Genomic DNA, 18,076 nt, shown 5'->3' with positions numbered 1-18,076 from the left:
CTGCTCCCCGGGATCCCCGGGGCTGCCCCGTTTTAGTTCGTTTTGGGACTTGGGGGGGGGGGGGGGGTGTTGGTTGCTTCGGTTTCTTCCACGCCCCTTGTCTTTCCCCTGGATCCCCCCCCCTTCCTGCCTCCATCCGGTTCCTTACCGTCTGTAGGCTCGGGACGGGGTTCGGTGGTTTTGAGACTGGCGGTCTCGGGGAATTTCTCTTTCGGGGTGGTGACGGGGGCATTCGAGCCTGTTCCTCCAGCCGTGTTGTAAGAGTCTGCCAGTGGGCGAGTGGATACTGCTTCAGGGAGCCGATGGGGTGAGCTCCAGAAAAGTACTGTTTGGCAACTCCACTGTTGTTGCTTTCATCTGCAACATAAAAATAAAAATATATGTATACATAAAGTTACATGATTTCTATTAAATAATGCAAAAATTAAGCTAAAAAGCTAGGCTTTCTTTTGGTGTTGAAGTAAAAAAACTAAAAACTGGAGCTGGACCCCTTCAGGCTGTCAGATTATTTATCACACATTGGATGTATTTCATTTGAGAACTTTAAGAGGAATAGTTAACCGAGATTTTGAATAGAGACGATGTGTGATCTAGTGGCTTTAATTCCCAGGTCAGGCTAGCTCTCAGGTGGTGCTGCTAGACTGGTTTTTCTCATTTATTTTTAGGATTGCTCTGATCAAGGCCTGTCAAGATTTTTTTTTTTTTTTTTTTTTTTGGTAGCTAGGGTGTATACAAAGTGTTAATTTTTATATTACTAAATTTTTCATTCTTTTTTCAGGAACTTCACTTTTGCCACCGGGATTAGAGCACTTTAATTCTCCCCAACTTCTTGAAGCAGCAGGTGATAGCCGAAGCCAAAGTCCTGCCAGAGAAGAAAAGAAACTTTCTTTAAAGAAAAAACAAGATGGTATTACAGTTGATAAAAAAGAGAGGGAATTTTTAAAGGTCAATATATTTCAAACATTTTTAATGTGTTTTTCAAGTCACATAAGTAATACATTTCCGTATTACAATGTGTTTCACTTAAAATATGGTGTTATATAATGATTAAAATTTACAAAGGAATGACATTTGTAAATTTTTCTAATTCAAAATGTCATTTTGTAGTTATCCTAGCTCCTTTATTTTTTAGAGCTCAATTTTAAGGCCATACAATTTTTAACCATATTGATGCATATTTCCCCTCGACATGGCATCAAGGAGCTAGAATACTCCTTAGATGTGGAGGACAGTTGTGTGTGGCTTATAGCCCCTCTTGTGACCAAATGAAATCCTACTACTGTATATCAGTTTTTTTTGTGTGTGTGTACCGAGTTCCATTGAATTTATAGTCCACTATATATTGAATGTCAGATTTTTGTCAGTATGTGTACTATTTAAACATTTGTATTTAACTTTTTGCTTTTCATATTTTATTGTACACATTTACCCAGTATGTGTAATTTTATTGTGTTTATTTGGTACCATTAACATCCTACTTATCGTATTAGATAAATTACTTATTAATTGATCGCCTATTAGTGCTTATTGGCTTTTTGTTTCAGGATTCTGTTAAGAAAAACCTAGATCAAAGTACTGATGGTGAAGGTTCTGTTATTCCAATTCGTGTAACACGCAGTACCCCACACACTACAACAGTTACTAGCACTACTCCAGCTGTGCTTCACTCACCAAAGAAGCTCTCAAAAAGACTTGTAATGAAGAAAGCATTACTTCTCCAGACCAAAGCCAAGTCAATGAGACTACAAGGTACAAGTATATACTTTTTTCATTGTTAAGTCTTTAAAAAATTTCTTAGCGATGCTATTAAAAATGCTGCACTAGGAATGGTAGTGCCTACCAGTTTACATGGTTATGAGATGTGGATATAGCAAGAATATGAAAATTGATGAAAACTCTCATGGTGGGTAGAGTAAATAGTTCCGTGATTTGGGTGTTCATGGTAGGTTGTTCTATTCTTATGTGAATTGCTTCACGAATTTGTAATCTTGCATCTTGGGTTTTGTCTATTATACAGGTATTTTTGTTCAACATTTCTCTTGTTAGGGTGATATCATGGGCTTGTCTCGTGTGATTCCTGGGGGCACCGGATTGAAGATGACATGTCAAACGCCTCGTCAGCTTGGTTGACGTCATACCTATGTACTTAGATTGAAGGTTACATCCTTCGTTGGGGCAAGTGTACATGTATACAGCGCTTGACTGCTGTAGAGGGTTCTCTGTCGGCTTTGGGCTGTTTTTGATAAGGAGTTCAGAAGTCTTCTTCGTTTTATAGAATATGATCAGGTCTATGTTTTGGTTAGGAGTAATGCTTTTTACTCCTTTACGAATTATTTCTTTCATTATTCTTTCCTCTTTTATATGTTCACTGTGCATGGTTGATTTGTAATATAATTTTATTGGAGGTATTGTGGTTTCTGTTCTATGTTCAGGATTATACCATCGGTCCAAGTGTCTTCTTATAGCAGCATTTATTTCCGCGTTGCTATATCCGTTGTTCACCAATACCTGAGTTACTCTTTCAAACTCTCTACTCACGTTGCTCCATTCGGACCAGTGGGTAAGCGCTCGACGAATATAAGCATTGAGAACACTGGCTTTGTATCTTTGGGGGCACTCACTTCTACCGTTCAGGCATAATCCTATGTTGGTGGGCTTAGTATATACGTTGGTGCTTAAGGAGGTTCCTGTTTTTGTTATTAGTACATCCAAGAATGGCAGACTGTTATTTTCACTATTTTCATGTGTAAATCGGAGTTCTGACTCTCTCTCTCTAGATGGCTTTTTAGATCAATTAGTTCATCTGAGTCTTTTACTATGACGAATATATTCGTCATAATAATAATAATAATAATAAAAAAAATATGAGGTATGCATAAAGTCATGAGAAAATTGTATATATACATATTTATTGCTGCTCAAGGTTTAAGCTGTTTAGTATTTCCATCTAGTTATTTATATGCAAGAACAATCACCACATATAGAATTTCTGTTTTGAGTATCAGCACTTCCACTATATAATTTGTAGTGTTTAGCAGCTCTGTGCAGATGAGTGTATCTTTGATGTGCAGGCTGACCTCACATTGTAGCCTGTTTTTTATCCCATCTGAAAAGATCGAATTATGGTATCCATATCTCATTGTAATTACCTAAGTATAATTACCTAAGTGTAGTTACAGGATGAGAGCTAAGCTCGTGGTGTCCCATCTTTCCAGCACTCTTTGTCATATAATGCTTTGAAATTACTGACGGTTTTGGTTCTTGTTCCAACCATCTACCACTGATTACAAAAGTGAATTTTCTTACATTTCTCCGGCAGCTTTGTTTCATTAGTTTAAATCTATGACCTCTTGTTCTTGAAGGGTCTCAGGAATTCTTCCCTATCAATTTTATCAATTCCTGTTACTATTTTGTACGTAGTGATCATATCGCCTCTTTTTCTTCTATCTTCTAGTTTTTGCATATTTAATGCCTCTAACCTCTCCTCGTAGCTCTTGTCCTTCAGTTCTGGGAGCCACTTAGTGGCATGTCTTTACACCTTTTCCAGTTTGTTGAAGTGTTTCTTAAGATATGGGCCCCATACAACCACTGCATATTCCAGTTTTGGTCTAACAAAAGTCGTGAACAATTTCTTTAGTATTTCGCCATCCATGTATTTAAAAGCAATTCTGAAGTTAGAAAGTGTGGCATAGGCTCCTTGCACAACGTTCTTTATGTGCTCCTCAGGTGATAGTTTTCTATCTAGAACCACCTCTAGATCTCTTTCTTTATCAGAATTCTTTAAAGATTTCTCACATAATTTATAAATTGTGTGGGGTCTATGTTCTATTCCACATTCCATAACATGGGATTTATTCACATTAAATTCCATTTGCCAAGTGGTGCTCCATATACTTATTTTGTCCAGGTCTTCATGAAGGGCATGACAATCAACTAGGGTTTTTTTTATCTTCCCTATTATCTTAGTATCATCAGCAAACATGTTCATATAATTCTGTATTCCATCTGGTAGATCGTTTATGTAGACAATGAACATTACTGGTGCAAGAAATGAACCCTGTGGTACTCCACTTGTGACATTCCTCCAATTCGATACATTGCCTCTGATTACGGTCCTCATTTTTCTATCAGGAAATTTTTCATCCATATTAGAAGCTTACCTGTCACCCCTCCAATATGTTCCAGTTTCCAGAATTACATTTAGGCATTTGTCATAATAGTCTTTTGTGTGACTTTCAGTCTAAGTTGCAAATATTGCATTTGCCTCATTTGGGAGACCAGTTATTAATTAAGTGGGCTTTGTTTTGCTTGCTTTGATGCCTTGAATGTTGGCAAATAAGAAAGATGTTATCGTTTTTGTGAAAGTGCGCTGTATTTTACTTGGTGTTAATATCAATGGTTCTGGTCGGGGTGCCATATTGTCCATGTCCTATCTAGCATTTGTCCAAGTTGATAGTAGAGTTTGGATATTTCTTGCTATTGTTTTCCTCTTTCTCTTACTAAGAAATCCTCCCTGGTGTTGCTTCATTCATAATGGTAATCAGAAAACCCAAAATAATTTTTACAAAATTTATATAAAATGAAGTTTCTTTGAAAAATTTAGGCATTTGATGCCCACTTTGAAATAGTTAAATGTGATTTAGGTTATATGGTTATATATATAAAATTTAATCTTTTCACTTTACAGAGAGAAAAAAGGCTGCTCTAAGACGATCAGATATTCAAGCAGTCGACTCGTCACCAGTTCAAGGACCTGTAGCGGCCACAAGGTCAGGGCGACTGTTGCATAAATATCGTGTTTCAGCCACTACAGCTTTGGCACGAAAGAAAGCACGGGTTGCAATGCTCTCTTCAATACGCCCTAAACAAAAGTTGTCAAGGATATTACAAAGGTATAAGGGCTCAAGTACTTTACAACATATTATACTATATATGTTCTTGTTTTAAGTTTTTTGGTTATTCATTTGAATTTTTTTTTTTACTGTATTGACACTTTCGCTGGGTCGGCAGGTGACCCGCCGCATGCCGCAAGGCCGGTCGAGCATTGCCCGTGAGCACACAACCTCACTCCAATGTTTAGACTCTTTTTACAGCTTTCTCACCTCAATTTTCGTGCTACTATGTTCAATTTGGTATCAAATGGTTCGCAATAGAATGCTCGAAAAGAACATTTGCATGTTAGAACATATTAGTCTCACTTTTATAAACTTTCGACGTACACTCGATAACTTTTCCCTAATAGGTGTTTCTTTCACTGCTTTCGTCACAGTAAACTCGCGCCATTTTCTGGGTGAGCCCCGGAGGCTCCCTTGAGCTATTAGACCGATATATGCTATATTAGTCTGGGGCTTCAGCCAGTGAAATCCTGCGTACCAGGTACAAGCGGATAAAGATAAATCACGATTGTTGGTTTTGGGGACTTCAACTTTAACTGGGAGGCCTACGAAGCAAGAATGAAGGACATTTGGACAGGCAGATTTTTAAACCTCATTTTGGAGACATTCATGTATCAGCACGTCAAGCAGGCCACAACAGTGAGGGAAGGGGATGTTCCGTCAGTACTAGATCCAATATTCACCAGGAAGAATGGAGATATTTGACACCCAGTACCTTCCTCCATTGGGAAAGAGTGATCATGTCCTGTTGGACATTAAATGTGCAATCTGAAGTGGTTCAAATCTGAAGTGGTTCAAATCTGAAGTGGTTCAACGGAAACAACACATAAAGCTTAACAGCAGTTTATTTACTAACTTAACCACTAATACAAATGGTGCTTGATTTACTTTAGATTGTGTCAGAAAGGCTATGGTTGCATTAGCGAGACTTTTGACGTCTGGCTAATCAACTCGGATCCACTCGTGAAGTAACACCTAACTTAACACAATTGACAGCCAATCATTAACACAGGCAACCTAATTACCGGTATGCAAAGGGATTACAAGAGTTCCAACCGGATACTCGGGTAATGATGATATGCAATACCTCGACAATGGCACTGTCAATGGGACAGGCAATAACATGCACAATAATAATATCACACAATACTAAATGTGTGGTGTATGTGAAGCTCACATTCACAGACGAGTGTAATGTCGTGATACCACACAGATAAACACGCATACACCGTCAGGTGTCTAGGTCTCCACCTATACCAAGTGTCAGGTATGAGAAGGTGAGAACTGTGGTCGATACCTCAGATCAACACAGACAGACAAAATAAAACAATGACAAGATCTTGTACTTACAGGTGGGTACCTCTCTTATTCACTCACTTACTCAGGCACATTTATGCAAGAACTCGTAGGTGGCCTGACAGCTGGTTCTGCTCGTCACGACGTGAGACCATTGACGACAGGCTTTCCCACAAACCGCACTTGACACGGGGGTACTCGCAGGAGGGCGTGCGGTATGTCTTACCGACACGCACACACTTGGTGGCATTGGCGATGAGTAAGGGTGGTGACGTCGCGTAGTACAGTGAGGGCGGCGGCTGGTGGGCTACACACTCGGGACAGAGTGGCGGCTGGCGGCGGCTGACTATATGGTACCATGCGGTACACTTGTGGTAAAGTCACACACAGGTTACTTAGGTGACTGCACTGCCTTAGTTCACTCTAGGTCACTCACAGACGATCTCTATTTAACACCAAGGGGTTACCTGATACCAGTCTGTTTCACTCTGGTGATTTGTCACTACTAGGCTTCTGAACAATATAGTCACAGTCGGGATTCCGGGCGAGTGTTGGTATATCGAAAAGACGCTGAGTTTAACTTGACGGTGAGGAATAGACGGTGTTGTTCTGTCTATTGGCCGATAGACAGAACAGGACACGTCCTCTATGCAAGGGCTCCCTCACGTGAATGCCTTTGCAAGAGAATGCAGGGCATCTCGTGAGACACAACACAAGGGGTTACAATTTGACCAATGACATTGCAGCAAATAAGAGGGGACCCAATCATATTGATTGTTCCATGATCAGTAGCAGAGGTGATGTCATGAACACATCATGACCACGTCACAGTTGTTATTCTCCATCGCACCGGTTGAGGCTGACCCCCAGAGGTCAGACTGTCCTGTCGCCTCGCCGGCGTCTCTCTCATGCTGGCACCAGCCAATGTACTCTCTGACCCTATGGCCAGTAACTTCCCTGTATCTACTTCCTGCCTGGACATACGGCGGCCTTCGTATTATAAGCGTATTCCTGGTTAAGTGGGCATCCTGGAGATACCCAACATGCCAGTTTACTATCCAGGGTTAACAGAGATAGGGCTTTTGCACGAGGATCGGTGCACTGTGCACTGCAATGAGCCATTCAAGTCAGCTGTAGGAGAATCTTGAGAGACCATTCTCTCACACCAGGTGTTCTACTCATTTAGTTTTTATTATTTTTCCAATACTTTGACTATTACACTTGTCAATGATACAGGTCTATAATTGAAGGGGTCTTCCCTGCTGCCACTTTTGTAGATTGGTACTATGTTAGCCTTTTTCCACATGTCTGCTACGACTCCTGTACACAGGGATGCCTGAAAGATCAGGTGAAGTGGAATGCTGAGCTCAGATGCACATTCTCTCAGAACCCACGGTGAAACTCCATCTGTGCCATCCGCTTTGTTCTTACTTAGCTCCTTTAGCATATTTTCCACTTCATCTCTAGACACCTCTATGTGCTCTATGTTGTTCTCTGGAATTCTTATTGTGTCTGGTTTTCTGAAGATTTCATTTTGTACAAACACAATTTGGAACTTTTCGTTTAATGTTTCACACATTTCCTTTTCATTTTCTGTGATTCTGTTTCTCATTTTCAACCTCTGGATATTATCCTTTATCTGCAATTTGTTGTTTGTGAATTTGTAGAATAGGCCCGGTTCTCTTTTACATTTATCTGCTATTACTTTTTCAAAATTTCTTTCTGCCTCTCTCCTTACTGCCATATAGTTGTTCTCAGTATCTTTGTATCGCTGGTATGTTTGGGGGATTTGGCCTCTTCCTATATTGATTCCATTTTTGTATCTTTTGGTCTCTGGCCCTCTTGCCAATTCTGTTGAACCAATCCTATTCTCTGCCCCCTGCATCTCTGTTTTGGTAATTACCTAAGTGTAGTTACAGGATGAGAGCTACGCTCGTGGTGTCCTGTCTCCCTAGCACTCTGTCATATAATGCTTTGAAATTATTGATGGTTTTGGCCTCCACCACCTTCTCACCTAACTTGTTTCAACCGTCTACCACTCTATTTACAAAAGTGAATTTTCGTATATTTCTCTGGCAACTTTGTTTCATTAGTTTAAATCTATGACCTCTTGTTCTTGAAGTTCCGGGTCTTGGGAATTCTTCTCTATCAATTTTATCGATTCCTGTTGCTATTTTGAACATAGTGATCATATCGCCTCCTTTTCTTCTATCTTCTAGTTTTTGCATATTTATTGCCTCTAACTTCTCCTCGTAGCTCTTGTCCTTAAGTTCTGGGAGCCACTTAGTGGCATGTTCCTATTGGCATGTTCCTAATGGCATGCATCATAATGGCAATGTTAGTGACATTGGTATGAATGTCTGTGTGCCTTCATCGTATATTTTGCAAAATTTGGCATACATTTCATTTACTTTCCTGCCTAGCAACAAGCCTGTCCAATTACACTCATTAAAATTTTTTGAAGTTCCCCATAGTGCCTTCGGCTTTTGGTTTGCAATTTTTGACCAGCAGTAGTTTTTGGAATTCCTTCCTTTCTTGGTGCCTGACCTGGTAGATGACAGACAAAGGCTGCTTTCAATTACATGGGGATGTCTTTAGGCCATTGCTCCTCGTGCTTCTTCTTGAGGGGGGGGCAGGCTCTGGCTCTGGTCCCCAATAGGTCTAAAACTCCATTGACTGACTGTTTCCACTGTCTAATATATGCACATCAGCCCGGTATACCTCTGGCAACCCGTTCTCGCAAATTTAATAAGTCAATATTGACTTATTAGTTGCGTGCATAGGTGACATACTAAACATAATAGTTTCCCTTGAAAAGCTTCGTAGAAAACACCGACCTTACCTAACCTACTTAGTATGTTAAAATAAGCATCTTATAGCTTTGTAATTACAATTGTTACTTAACCTATTATAGGTATAGGTTAGGTAATAATTGTAATTACGAAGCAATAAGATGCTTATCTTAACATACTAAGAAGGTTAGGTAAGGTCGGTGTTTTCTATGAAGCTTTTCAAGGGAAACTATTATGTTAAGTATGTCACCTATGCACATATTTACTAAGTCAATATTGACTTATTAAATTTGCGAGAACGGGTTGCCTCCGGGGAGCCTCTGAGTCTCGCCTAGAAAATGGCATTTCATTACATTCAACGCTGATTTTTTGTTCACCCTTATTCTTGGCTGAAATATATAAGTAAATGTATTTTTTCTGCTGTTGTACTGCAGGTAATGTTTCTCACAATTCCTCTGCTATGCTACAACTTTGATAGTTACTAACATGGCTAATCAGTTCTTATGAGCATGATGCTAATTTATGAAGGAATTTTAAGATTCTTTTTTTTTTCTTTAGAGATTATCACTTTGAGTTTGTATTACTTGTTATTTTTTACTTGTAGTTGCAAATGATGTTAATCATATTACTTACTATCTGCTGTCTTTTATGTATGTTATTTGTGTCTTCTTTCCAATAAGAAATGAGGAAAATCAACCAGAGAGCAGTCCCTCATCCCACTCTTGTGTAGCCTCAACTTGCATACAGTGAGTTGACATTAATAGCCCTTACCATAATGTTAAAGCATTCATTACTGACTGCTCTGTTCTCACACCCATCTATCCTCTCAACTAATACACTTTATTTTGTATGTTATGGTCCCTAACGTTCAAATGACAAAGTACTGTACTATGAAAAGTAACAACTCAAAATATCTGTTTTCTATGCATCACTAGGTTAGGTTAGGTTGTGAGTTCCTTGGGATGCATACGTTTCTGGTTAGATTAGGAGTTTTATATGTTGCAGCAAATCAAGATAATAGGCTGCTCACTCGTCTTATTTGTAAAGTGACATCAACACCTTTATTAGGGTGGTTTGTGAAATCCAATTGTTGCATTATTTCACTTGAAGTACTAATTTTTTGCCTTAGAAAAACTTGTGTGCAGATTTTGGAGAAATTATAACAGTTCTTTATGATTGCATAGAAGGATTTTAAGTTGACCAGACCACACACTAGAAGTTGAAGGGACGACGACGTTTCGGTCCGTCCTGGACCATTCTCAAGTCGATTGTGAGAATTGACTTGAGAATGGTCCAGGAAGGACCGAAACGTCGTCGTCCCTTCACTTTCTAGTGTGTGGTCTGGTCAACATACTTCAGCCACGTTATTGTGACTCATCACTTGCATAAGGATTTTAAGTTTCACTTCTGTTTACTCAGTGGGCAGTAGCATAAAGTGTTCTGTTCTTAACATGTTCAGCTTACAGATCTCACAGGAAAGTTCTCATTCATTGAGAGACTGATAAGTCCAATAATTCTCCTGATTTTATTTACCTTAGGGTTAAGAGGTAAAAATTTGAACCATAAACTATAGTACAAGAAAGGAACTAAAACACATTACAGTTTGAAAGTGTCAGAAGTTGAAAATCAACCCTCAAGTTCGGCTTACACACCAATGCATATTGAAAAAAAATGGAGGTGCCCAGCTGTGCCTGGGTTTTTCTCCCCCCCTCCCCTTCTCTCTATTTTCCACTCTTTCCCCCCTCTCTCATATATATTTTTATACAGTGGTACCTCGCATAACGATCGCTACCAAATGACGAACATTTTGGGTAACGAACGGCCCGATCGGCGTCAAATCGTCCCGTATGACGAACGCTGGTTTGAGTAACGTCAACACCACACGGTGGGGTCGCGCTGCTTCTTGCACATTCTTAGACGCCTCCGACAATGCACATAAATTATGTTGTTCTTGTTTAAAGATGCTAATGATGCTGGGATATAAAATGGTGACTGCTGAGATGTTGCAAAGCATTGACGTTTTTGTAGGAAAAAAGAAATGAAATGTCTGATATACAACAAATGTCAAAAAGGTTCGTTCGGTGTTCGGCAGGTAGGCTGCTCCATTATAACAATCTTTCTTTGTTTCAAATGTGTTCCATTTGTTTTGTATTTGTCATTTACGTCTCAATAATGGAGAAGCCTACCTTACATACACTGAATAAACCATTATGACATTTTCCTTTCTTCAAATGTGTTCAATATTTATTTTTCATCTGTCTTATAGCAAAAGGTTCGTTCGGTGGTCGGCAGGTAGGCTGCTCCATGTTTCTTACATACAAAAAACGTAAATAATAAAAAAATGAAGAATTTTGAAAACCAGTACAGATGTCAAAAAGGTTCGTTCGGTGGTCTACAGGTCGGCTGCTCCATGTTTCTTAAATAAAAAAAAAAACGAAAGATAAAAGAACTGTTGAAACAATTTGAAAAATGGACAAATGCCATAAAGGTTCGTTCAGTGTTTGTCGGGTAGGCTGCTCCATTATTGAGACGTAAGTGACAAATACAAAACAAATGGAACACATTTAAACAAAGAAAGATTGTCATAATGGAGCAGCCTACCCAACAAACACTGAACGAACCTTTTGCTATAACGAATATGAAAGACTAGTGCTGCTGGCTGGGTTAGTACTGCGTGAGCAACCATTTGTGGCACACATACCTCTGGCTCCCAAACACCTGTCCCACACGGTGTTGAAAGACTGCGCTCAATCGGTGCAATTCAGGCCCTATTGTTTGAAGAACATAAGGGTCATAACATTGGTGAAGCTAGGCGCAATAAGGGCTTAACACAACGGTCGGATGCCAGTGATACAGCACCTATGAGGATGATACAGCGAGCGTATCCAGGTGTAGCTCTGAGCCCCACCCTTGCCATCTCGAATTTATATAGATGATACATAGATGAATCGTTTTCTGCATTCAGTGATGATGCATCTGATACAAGTAGCATAGATGAAGTGTTAGTGGCTTCCATGGTGGTCTTGTTCATTGATATTTTCAAGAATACCTGAATCTCTTCCTGACTGATGGACACTCTTTGAGGCTAGCTGAATCTCTTCCTGTGTGGGACCTTACAAAGCGATCTTTTCAAGCTAGACTACCTTACAAATTGAGCTTTTCCTATAATCGTTTCAATACTACCTTATGCTTTACAAGCTTGGCTACATACCACCTACAAGTACTAAAGCCAAGGGTGCACACGAGTGCGTTATTTGCAAGCACACAGAACGATGAAACAGGAAACGAAAATCAATCTGTAGCTGGTGCAAGGAGAGCAAAGTCGCGCTGTGCACCATAGACTACTTCGTTGACTATTACGCACCTCCAAAGTACTGAGTGTGTAATACAGTGTGTTACTGTGTAAATAGTATGTGAAACTGTACATATTGTAATTTTAGTGAATTTTTACCATGTAATATTGTGACAATAAACATTTATTGTGGACACATTACTGACGCATGTATCACAGTTCCATGGAAAATTATGAACATTCTACTGTATACATATTGTAAAGGTCACAAATATGCATCATATACGATAAAAGAAACAAATAAAACCGCATTGGAAATGCATAGAAAAAATATTTGAAAATATATTTGTGGCAACACGCGGTGCTTGAATGGCCTGCGCGACCGTGTCTGGGAGCTTCACACACGGGCGACCAGGCCCTGATGACGTCACAGCGCACCTTGTCCACGCCCTCACAGCCAAAGTAAGTGGAATTTGGTAATTATTTTTACATAGACATGTTCAGGGACGGTAATTTATCATTTTGCAAAGAAAAATGATATTTTGGGGAACATTTGATGTCATGCACTCTGGGGGAATTTCACAATAAACACAGTGCATCACACTGGTTACATGGGGGGACCCTCGTTTTGTATGACGTCCGTTTCACATGACGAACATGGAACGGATTAAATTCGTTATGCGAGGTACCACTGTATTTCTCTCTCTTCCTTCTCCTCTCCTCTCTTCCTTCTCCTCTCCTCTCTTCCTTCTCCTCTCCTCTCTTCCTTCTCCTCTCCTCTCTTCCTTCTCCTCTCCTCTCTTCCTTCTCCTCTCCTCTCTTCCTTCTCCTCTCCTCTCTTCCTTCTCCTCTCCTCTCTTCCTTCTCCTCTCCTCTCTTCCTTCTCCTCTCCTCTCTTCCTTCTCCTCTCCTCTCTTCCTTCTCCTCTCCTCTCTTCCTTCTCCTCCCCTCTCTTCCTTCTCCTCCCCTCTCTTCCTTCTCCTCCCCTCTCTTCCTTCTCCTCCCCTCTCTTCCTTCTCCTCTCCTCTCTTCCTTCTCCTCTCCTCTCTTCCTTCTCCTCTCCTCTCTTCCTTCTCCTCCCCTCTCTTCCTTCTCCTCTCCTCTCTTCCTTCTCCTCTCCTCTCTTCCCCACTTCCACTTCATCCCCCTGCAACATCCACCCCCTCTTACCTCTCACTCCCCCCACCTCTTCCACTCCCCCCCCCCAATCATCCACCTTCTCACTACTCGCCCCCAAACATCCCCCCTCTCTCACCTCTCTTCCCCTCTTCCTCCCCTCCCCCCATCATCCAACCTCTCACCCCTCCCCCGATACATCCACCTCCTCACCCCTTCCCCGATAGAAACGTAAACAGAAACGTAAACTGGTGCAAACATGGTGTGAAGTATGTGCTGTCCCATTGTGTGCTGTCAACTGCTTCAACGACTACCACTGTCTCCAAGACTTCTAAATGTGCAATAATGTTGCAAAAACCTGTAAATAGTGAGTGGATGTGTGTAAATATAATAATGAAAAATGTGAATACATATTATATATGGCATAATTGAAAACATTTGTGTGTGCATTACTGTGACACTATCATTCAAGTGTATACTCAATGTATGCAATTTGTATTATAATTCAACATCAAATAACATTCTATGCAACACAATTAGTGAAAAAAATTGTGATAAAATACCTCTAGACACTGTAAGTAATGCCGTGAAAATAAATTTGTGGCAACTCTGGCTGCTTGAAGAGCGCATGCGACGGCTCAGGGACGCACCTTGCATGAGCGTGCATGCAGGGTGTGACGTCATCGCTCATATTGTCGGCTCATTTACGTCATTGGTAAGTACAATTAAATTTTTGTTTTTTTCTCGTGGTCAAGGAACACAAATTAACAGGTTAAGAAGAAATTTTTTTTATTTTTTTTATGCGCCTGTGGGTGACAAAGGCCAAATAGCCCTTTGGAGCTTGGGCGTTAAGAACATTGTGAAGGGCCCTATGCTACACATTCTAACTTTAGAATTGCTTTTTAAATACATGGATGAAGAAACACTAAAGAAATTGTTCACGACTTTTGTTAGTCCAAAGCTGGAATATGCAGTGGTTGTATAGTGCCTATATCTTAAGATGCACATCAAGAAACTGGGAAAGGTGCAAAGACATGCCACTAAGTGGCTCCCAGAACTGAAGAACAAGAGCTACGAGGAGAGATTATCTTGAGGTTATCTTGAGATGATTTTGGGGCTTAGCGTCTCCGCGACTCATTCGTCGACTAGGCCTCCTTTTTGTTACACACACCCAGGAAGCGGCCCATAGCAGTTCTTTAACTCCCAGGTACCTATTTACTGCTAAGTAACACAGGGCATCAGGGTGAAAGAAACATTTTTCCCATTTGTCTCCGCCTCCTGGTGGAGGCGGAGACTTCAGGACTTGGAATCCGAAGAGCTATCCACCCAGCTGTCAGGCACCCGAAGCCTGACAGCTGGGCATAAGAGGCATTAAATATGCAAAAGCTAGAAGATAGAAGAAAAGAGGCGACATGATCACTTCGTACAAAATAGTAATAGGAATCTATAAAATTGATAAGGAAGTTCCTGAGACTTGGAACTTAAAGAACAAGAGATTATAGATTTAAACTAACGAAACAAAGCTGCCGAAGAAATATAAGAAAATTCACTTTTGTAACCAGATTGGTAGATGGTTGGAACAAGTTAGGTAAGAGGGTGGTGGAGGCCAAAACTGTCAATAATTTCAAAATGTTGTATGACAAATAGGGCTGGGGAGATGGGACACCACGAGCGTAGCTCTCATCCTGTAACTGCACTTAGGTAATTACACTTAGGTAATTACAGTGTATTCTCAGGTGCAAGACCTTTAGAAGTTACCTCTATCGAAACATTGTTCTTGGCAGTGTCCTGTTCCAACATCTGCACTCTGGAATTTACAAACTGATTGCACGCTCATTGCCTGCTACCTCTCCAGAATTCCTCTCCAGTGTTCTCAGTGCATCACACTAGGTAATCTTTGTCTCCTGTTGGCGTCTTGGGTTTTCTGAAGCAACTGTTTAATAATATCTTCTTATATTTTTTGCCCTGTTAATTTGGGGACCTTCACTGCAGCTCGGATATGTCTCCCTTAATATTTTCTGTTGTTGTTCACTGTAGGTTGACACTTTTTCTTAAGTAACATTTTAATGGGTTAATTAGCTCAGAACTCAGGATTTTCTGTGAATATGGAAAGATTCTTTCTTAGCACGATTCTCAAGATTTTCTTTTTTTCTCTCTTCCCTTGAATCCCTGATTTTTCCCTATCAAGTTAACCTGTCCTCTTACAAATTATGTCTGAATTTGGCTGTTTACCCATATGGCCAAAAATGGACCTAATTTGATAATTGAAAAAAAATGAAAATAAATTTGAGATTTTTTCTGGGGAAGCCCCGTCAGCTCCCTGGAGCTATCCAGGCTGATATTGCTAATATTATACTTTGCCATCAATGTGAAAGGAGTTCATAGGCATACAAGGGACCACAAGCCAGAACCTGGCCCCCCTCAGAGAGGCACGAGGAGCAATGGCCTATAGAAAACCCCATGTGATTGGACGCATTCTATGTCTGCTATCGACCGGATCAGGTACCCAGAAAGGTAAGCTCTCTAAAACAAACCCCTATTCTGGTTAAGAAATTTTTGCGAATTTTTCGGGTTACGAGCTCAATTTCTTCGTAAATTCTTTGTAAAGAATTTAATTGTTTTTCAGCTTTTCTGGGGGGAAAGTCCAGCCTAAAAACTTCCAGTTGTATCGCTGGCGTAAGGGTCTGGGGCTCCCCCTTTTCTCTCCCAGGAAGGGGGGGGGGTGCGCAAACAGTAGTGCAGCAACGTGATGACATCATGCTCATTTTGCTAATTTTTGTTTGGAGAGTTCTGTCCACTCATTCGGCTTTCGGTAGCAATATTTTCACTAGAATAGGGGTTTATTTTCAGGCGCCTATCTTTCTGGGTGCCAGACCCAGTCGATGGCAAACATAGAATGTTCCCAACCGCACAGGGGTTTCTATAGGCCATTGTTCTATTGTGAGGGGGGGGCCAGTTTCTGGCTCATGGTCCCCGGTAGGCAAGAACTCAACGCACTTTGATGCCAGAAAGCTAATAGATACATATCAGCCTGGATAGCTCCAGGGAGCCTCCGGGTCTCGTCCAGAAAATGGCATTCCATTACATTCAATGCTTTTTTTTATTTCTAAACATAAAAGTAATTATTATATACCATGCCATGGGTCCCAAGAAAGTCAGTGGTAAGGGTCAACCCATAAAAAACACATGTGAGGATGACCATTGAGGAAAAACAAGTCTATAGAATAGTTCTTAGTGAGACAAACAAGCAGTGAGCCACAACCAGGTCCTAGTGATATGCAGGCAAAACGTAGGAGAGAGAGTACCTCAGAGAGGTCATCACTGCCTGATGTTATAATGGAAGGGAACTACCCCTTCCAATCACCAACACCTCTCCTCCTCCTCCTCTCCTCCTCACAGTCTTCCATACACCAACAAGAGTCATCAATAATGGTAAGCTATAACTTGTACATACTATAGTACAAAATACTTGTGTCTTTTATATATGAAATGTATTTTGAAGTTCATATTTTTGGGAGTGTGGAACGGATTAATTAAGTTTACATTATTTCTTATGGTAAAATTTGTTTTGGGTTACAACCCGTCTCTGGGAATGGATTAAATTCATAAACGAAGGTACCGCTGTATATAAGTCTTTATATCATTTATTTGTGATTGGGAATGTTGTTTATTGTGCATCTTTGTAGCTGGAAGTGTTAATTACTTGGTAACAATGTTCACGGGGTGGAAAAGGTGAACTTTGGGAGGTCTCTGAAGGTTATCCCTCTTTTACCCATATAACCTAAAGTTAATTTTTCCTGAATTCATTTGTGCAGAGGTTTTCCAGGCATTCAACCTTCATGCATAGTAAAGACTGCCTGTACAAAAAAAATTAATTTAAAATACCTTACTGTATTCATTATATGTAAATAAAGCAGATTGGTAAAATTATATATATATTTTTAAATTTCAGACTGGGCAGCTCTATCGCAAACCAAGATTCAAGACTGACTAGAATAACACGTAGTCAGGCTGAGGATAAAGGTGATGAAACTGAAGATAAAACTGAAGAAGGTGAGCAACAGGGGAAGGTAATAGAGAAAGTTGAGAAACGTGACATTGGGAAGATTGGAAAAAAGGAAGGTGTATCTCAAGAGTCATCACTTATATCTCGACCTGTCAGATTAGTTAGACAGAAGTTGCCCAGGAAAAAACTTCTTGTTAAGAAAGTTGTCAGGGTTACACGAGAAGGTAAGTTCCTAATGCTTTCAACTTGTGCATAACAAACCCAAATATCCTTGATGCCAACCTAAGGTTATCAGTCACTCTGGGTCAGACACATATGGAAGATATATCTAGGAAGAATAAAAAAAATTCATACCTTGATATCCAACTTCCAGGTATCTATTTACTGCTTGGTAAGCAGTGTGTAAAGAAAGCTTCCCACATATCATTCTCTGCCTAAGAATCAAACTGAGGTTCAATCTAACCACTTTATATGATTTCCTAAACTGCTGTCCTTTTTTCTTTGGCCATACCATGGAGGTGTTTTAGAACTGATTGAAAGTTTGTGTGGAGAAGCCACAAGATAGTATGAAAATTCTTATGCTTGGGAATATGAATGCAGAAGGGAAATTGTTGCAGAGGAAAGGGTACATGCTTAGTGTAAATGGTAATGGGTATTTCTTAGTGGATGTGTTACTAGA

At 40.2% G+C, this 18,076-nt stretch overlaps 1 protein-coding gene across 7 annotated transcripts in view; it reads left to right on the top strand.

Annotated features, from left to right (window-relative positions):
• LOC123772491 (uncharacterized) overlaps positions 1 to 18,076 on the top strand; it is a 162,173-nt gene that overhangs the window by 9,371 nt on the left and 134,726 nt on the right. For 4 of the 7 annotated variants that reach the window (XM_069325956.1, XM_069325957.1, XM_069325954.1 and 1 more), the window contains exons 4-8: positions 779 to 945; positions 1,545 to 1,749; positions 4,688 to 4,892; positions 9,664 to 9,729; positions 17,344 to 17,621. In XM_069325956.1, the coding sequence (XP_069182057.1) occupies positions 779 to 945; positions 1,545 to 1,749; positions 4,688 to 4,892; positions 9,664 to 9,729; positions 17,344 to 17,621 (921 nt within the window). The remainder of the gene's footprint in view (positions 1 to 778; positions 946 to 1,544; positions 1,750 to 4,687; positions 4,893 to 9,663; positions 9,730 to 17,343; positions 17,622 to 18,076) is intronic. The other 3 variants (XM_045765711.2, XM_045765708.2, XM_045765712.2) reach the window with 3 other exon arrangements.

This window comes from Procambarus clarkii, chromosome 17, assembly GCF_040958095.1.
Source record: "Procambarus clarkii isolate CNS0578487 chromosome 17, FALCON_Pclarkii_2.0, whole genome shotgun sequence".
In the NCBI taxonomy this organism is placed as follows: Eukaryota; Metazoa; Arthropoda; class Malacostraca; order Decapoda; family Cambaridae; genus Procambarus; species Procambarus clarkii.
The sequence above is the reverse complement of the archived record's forward strand: the minus strand, read 5'-3'. Positions and strand labels throughout refer to the sequence as shown.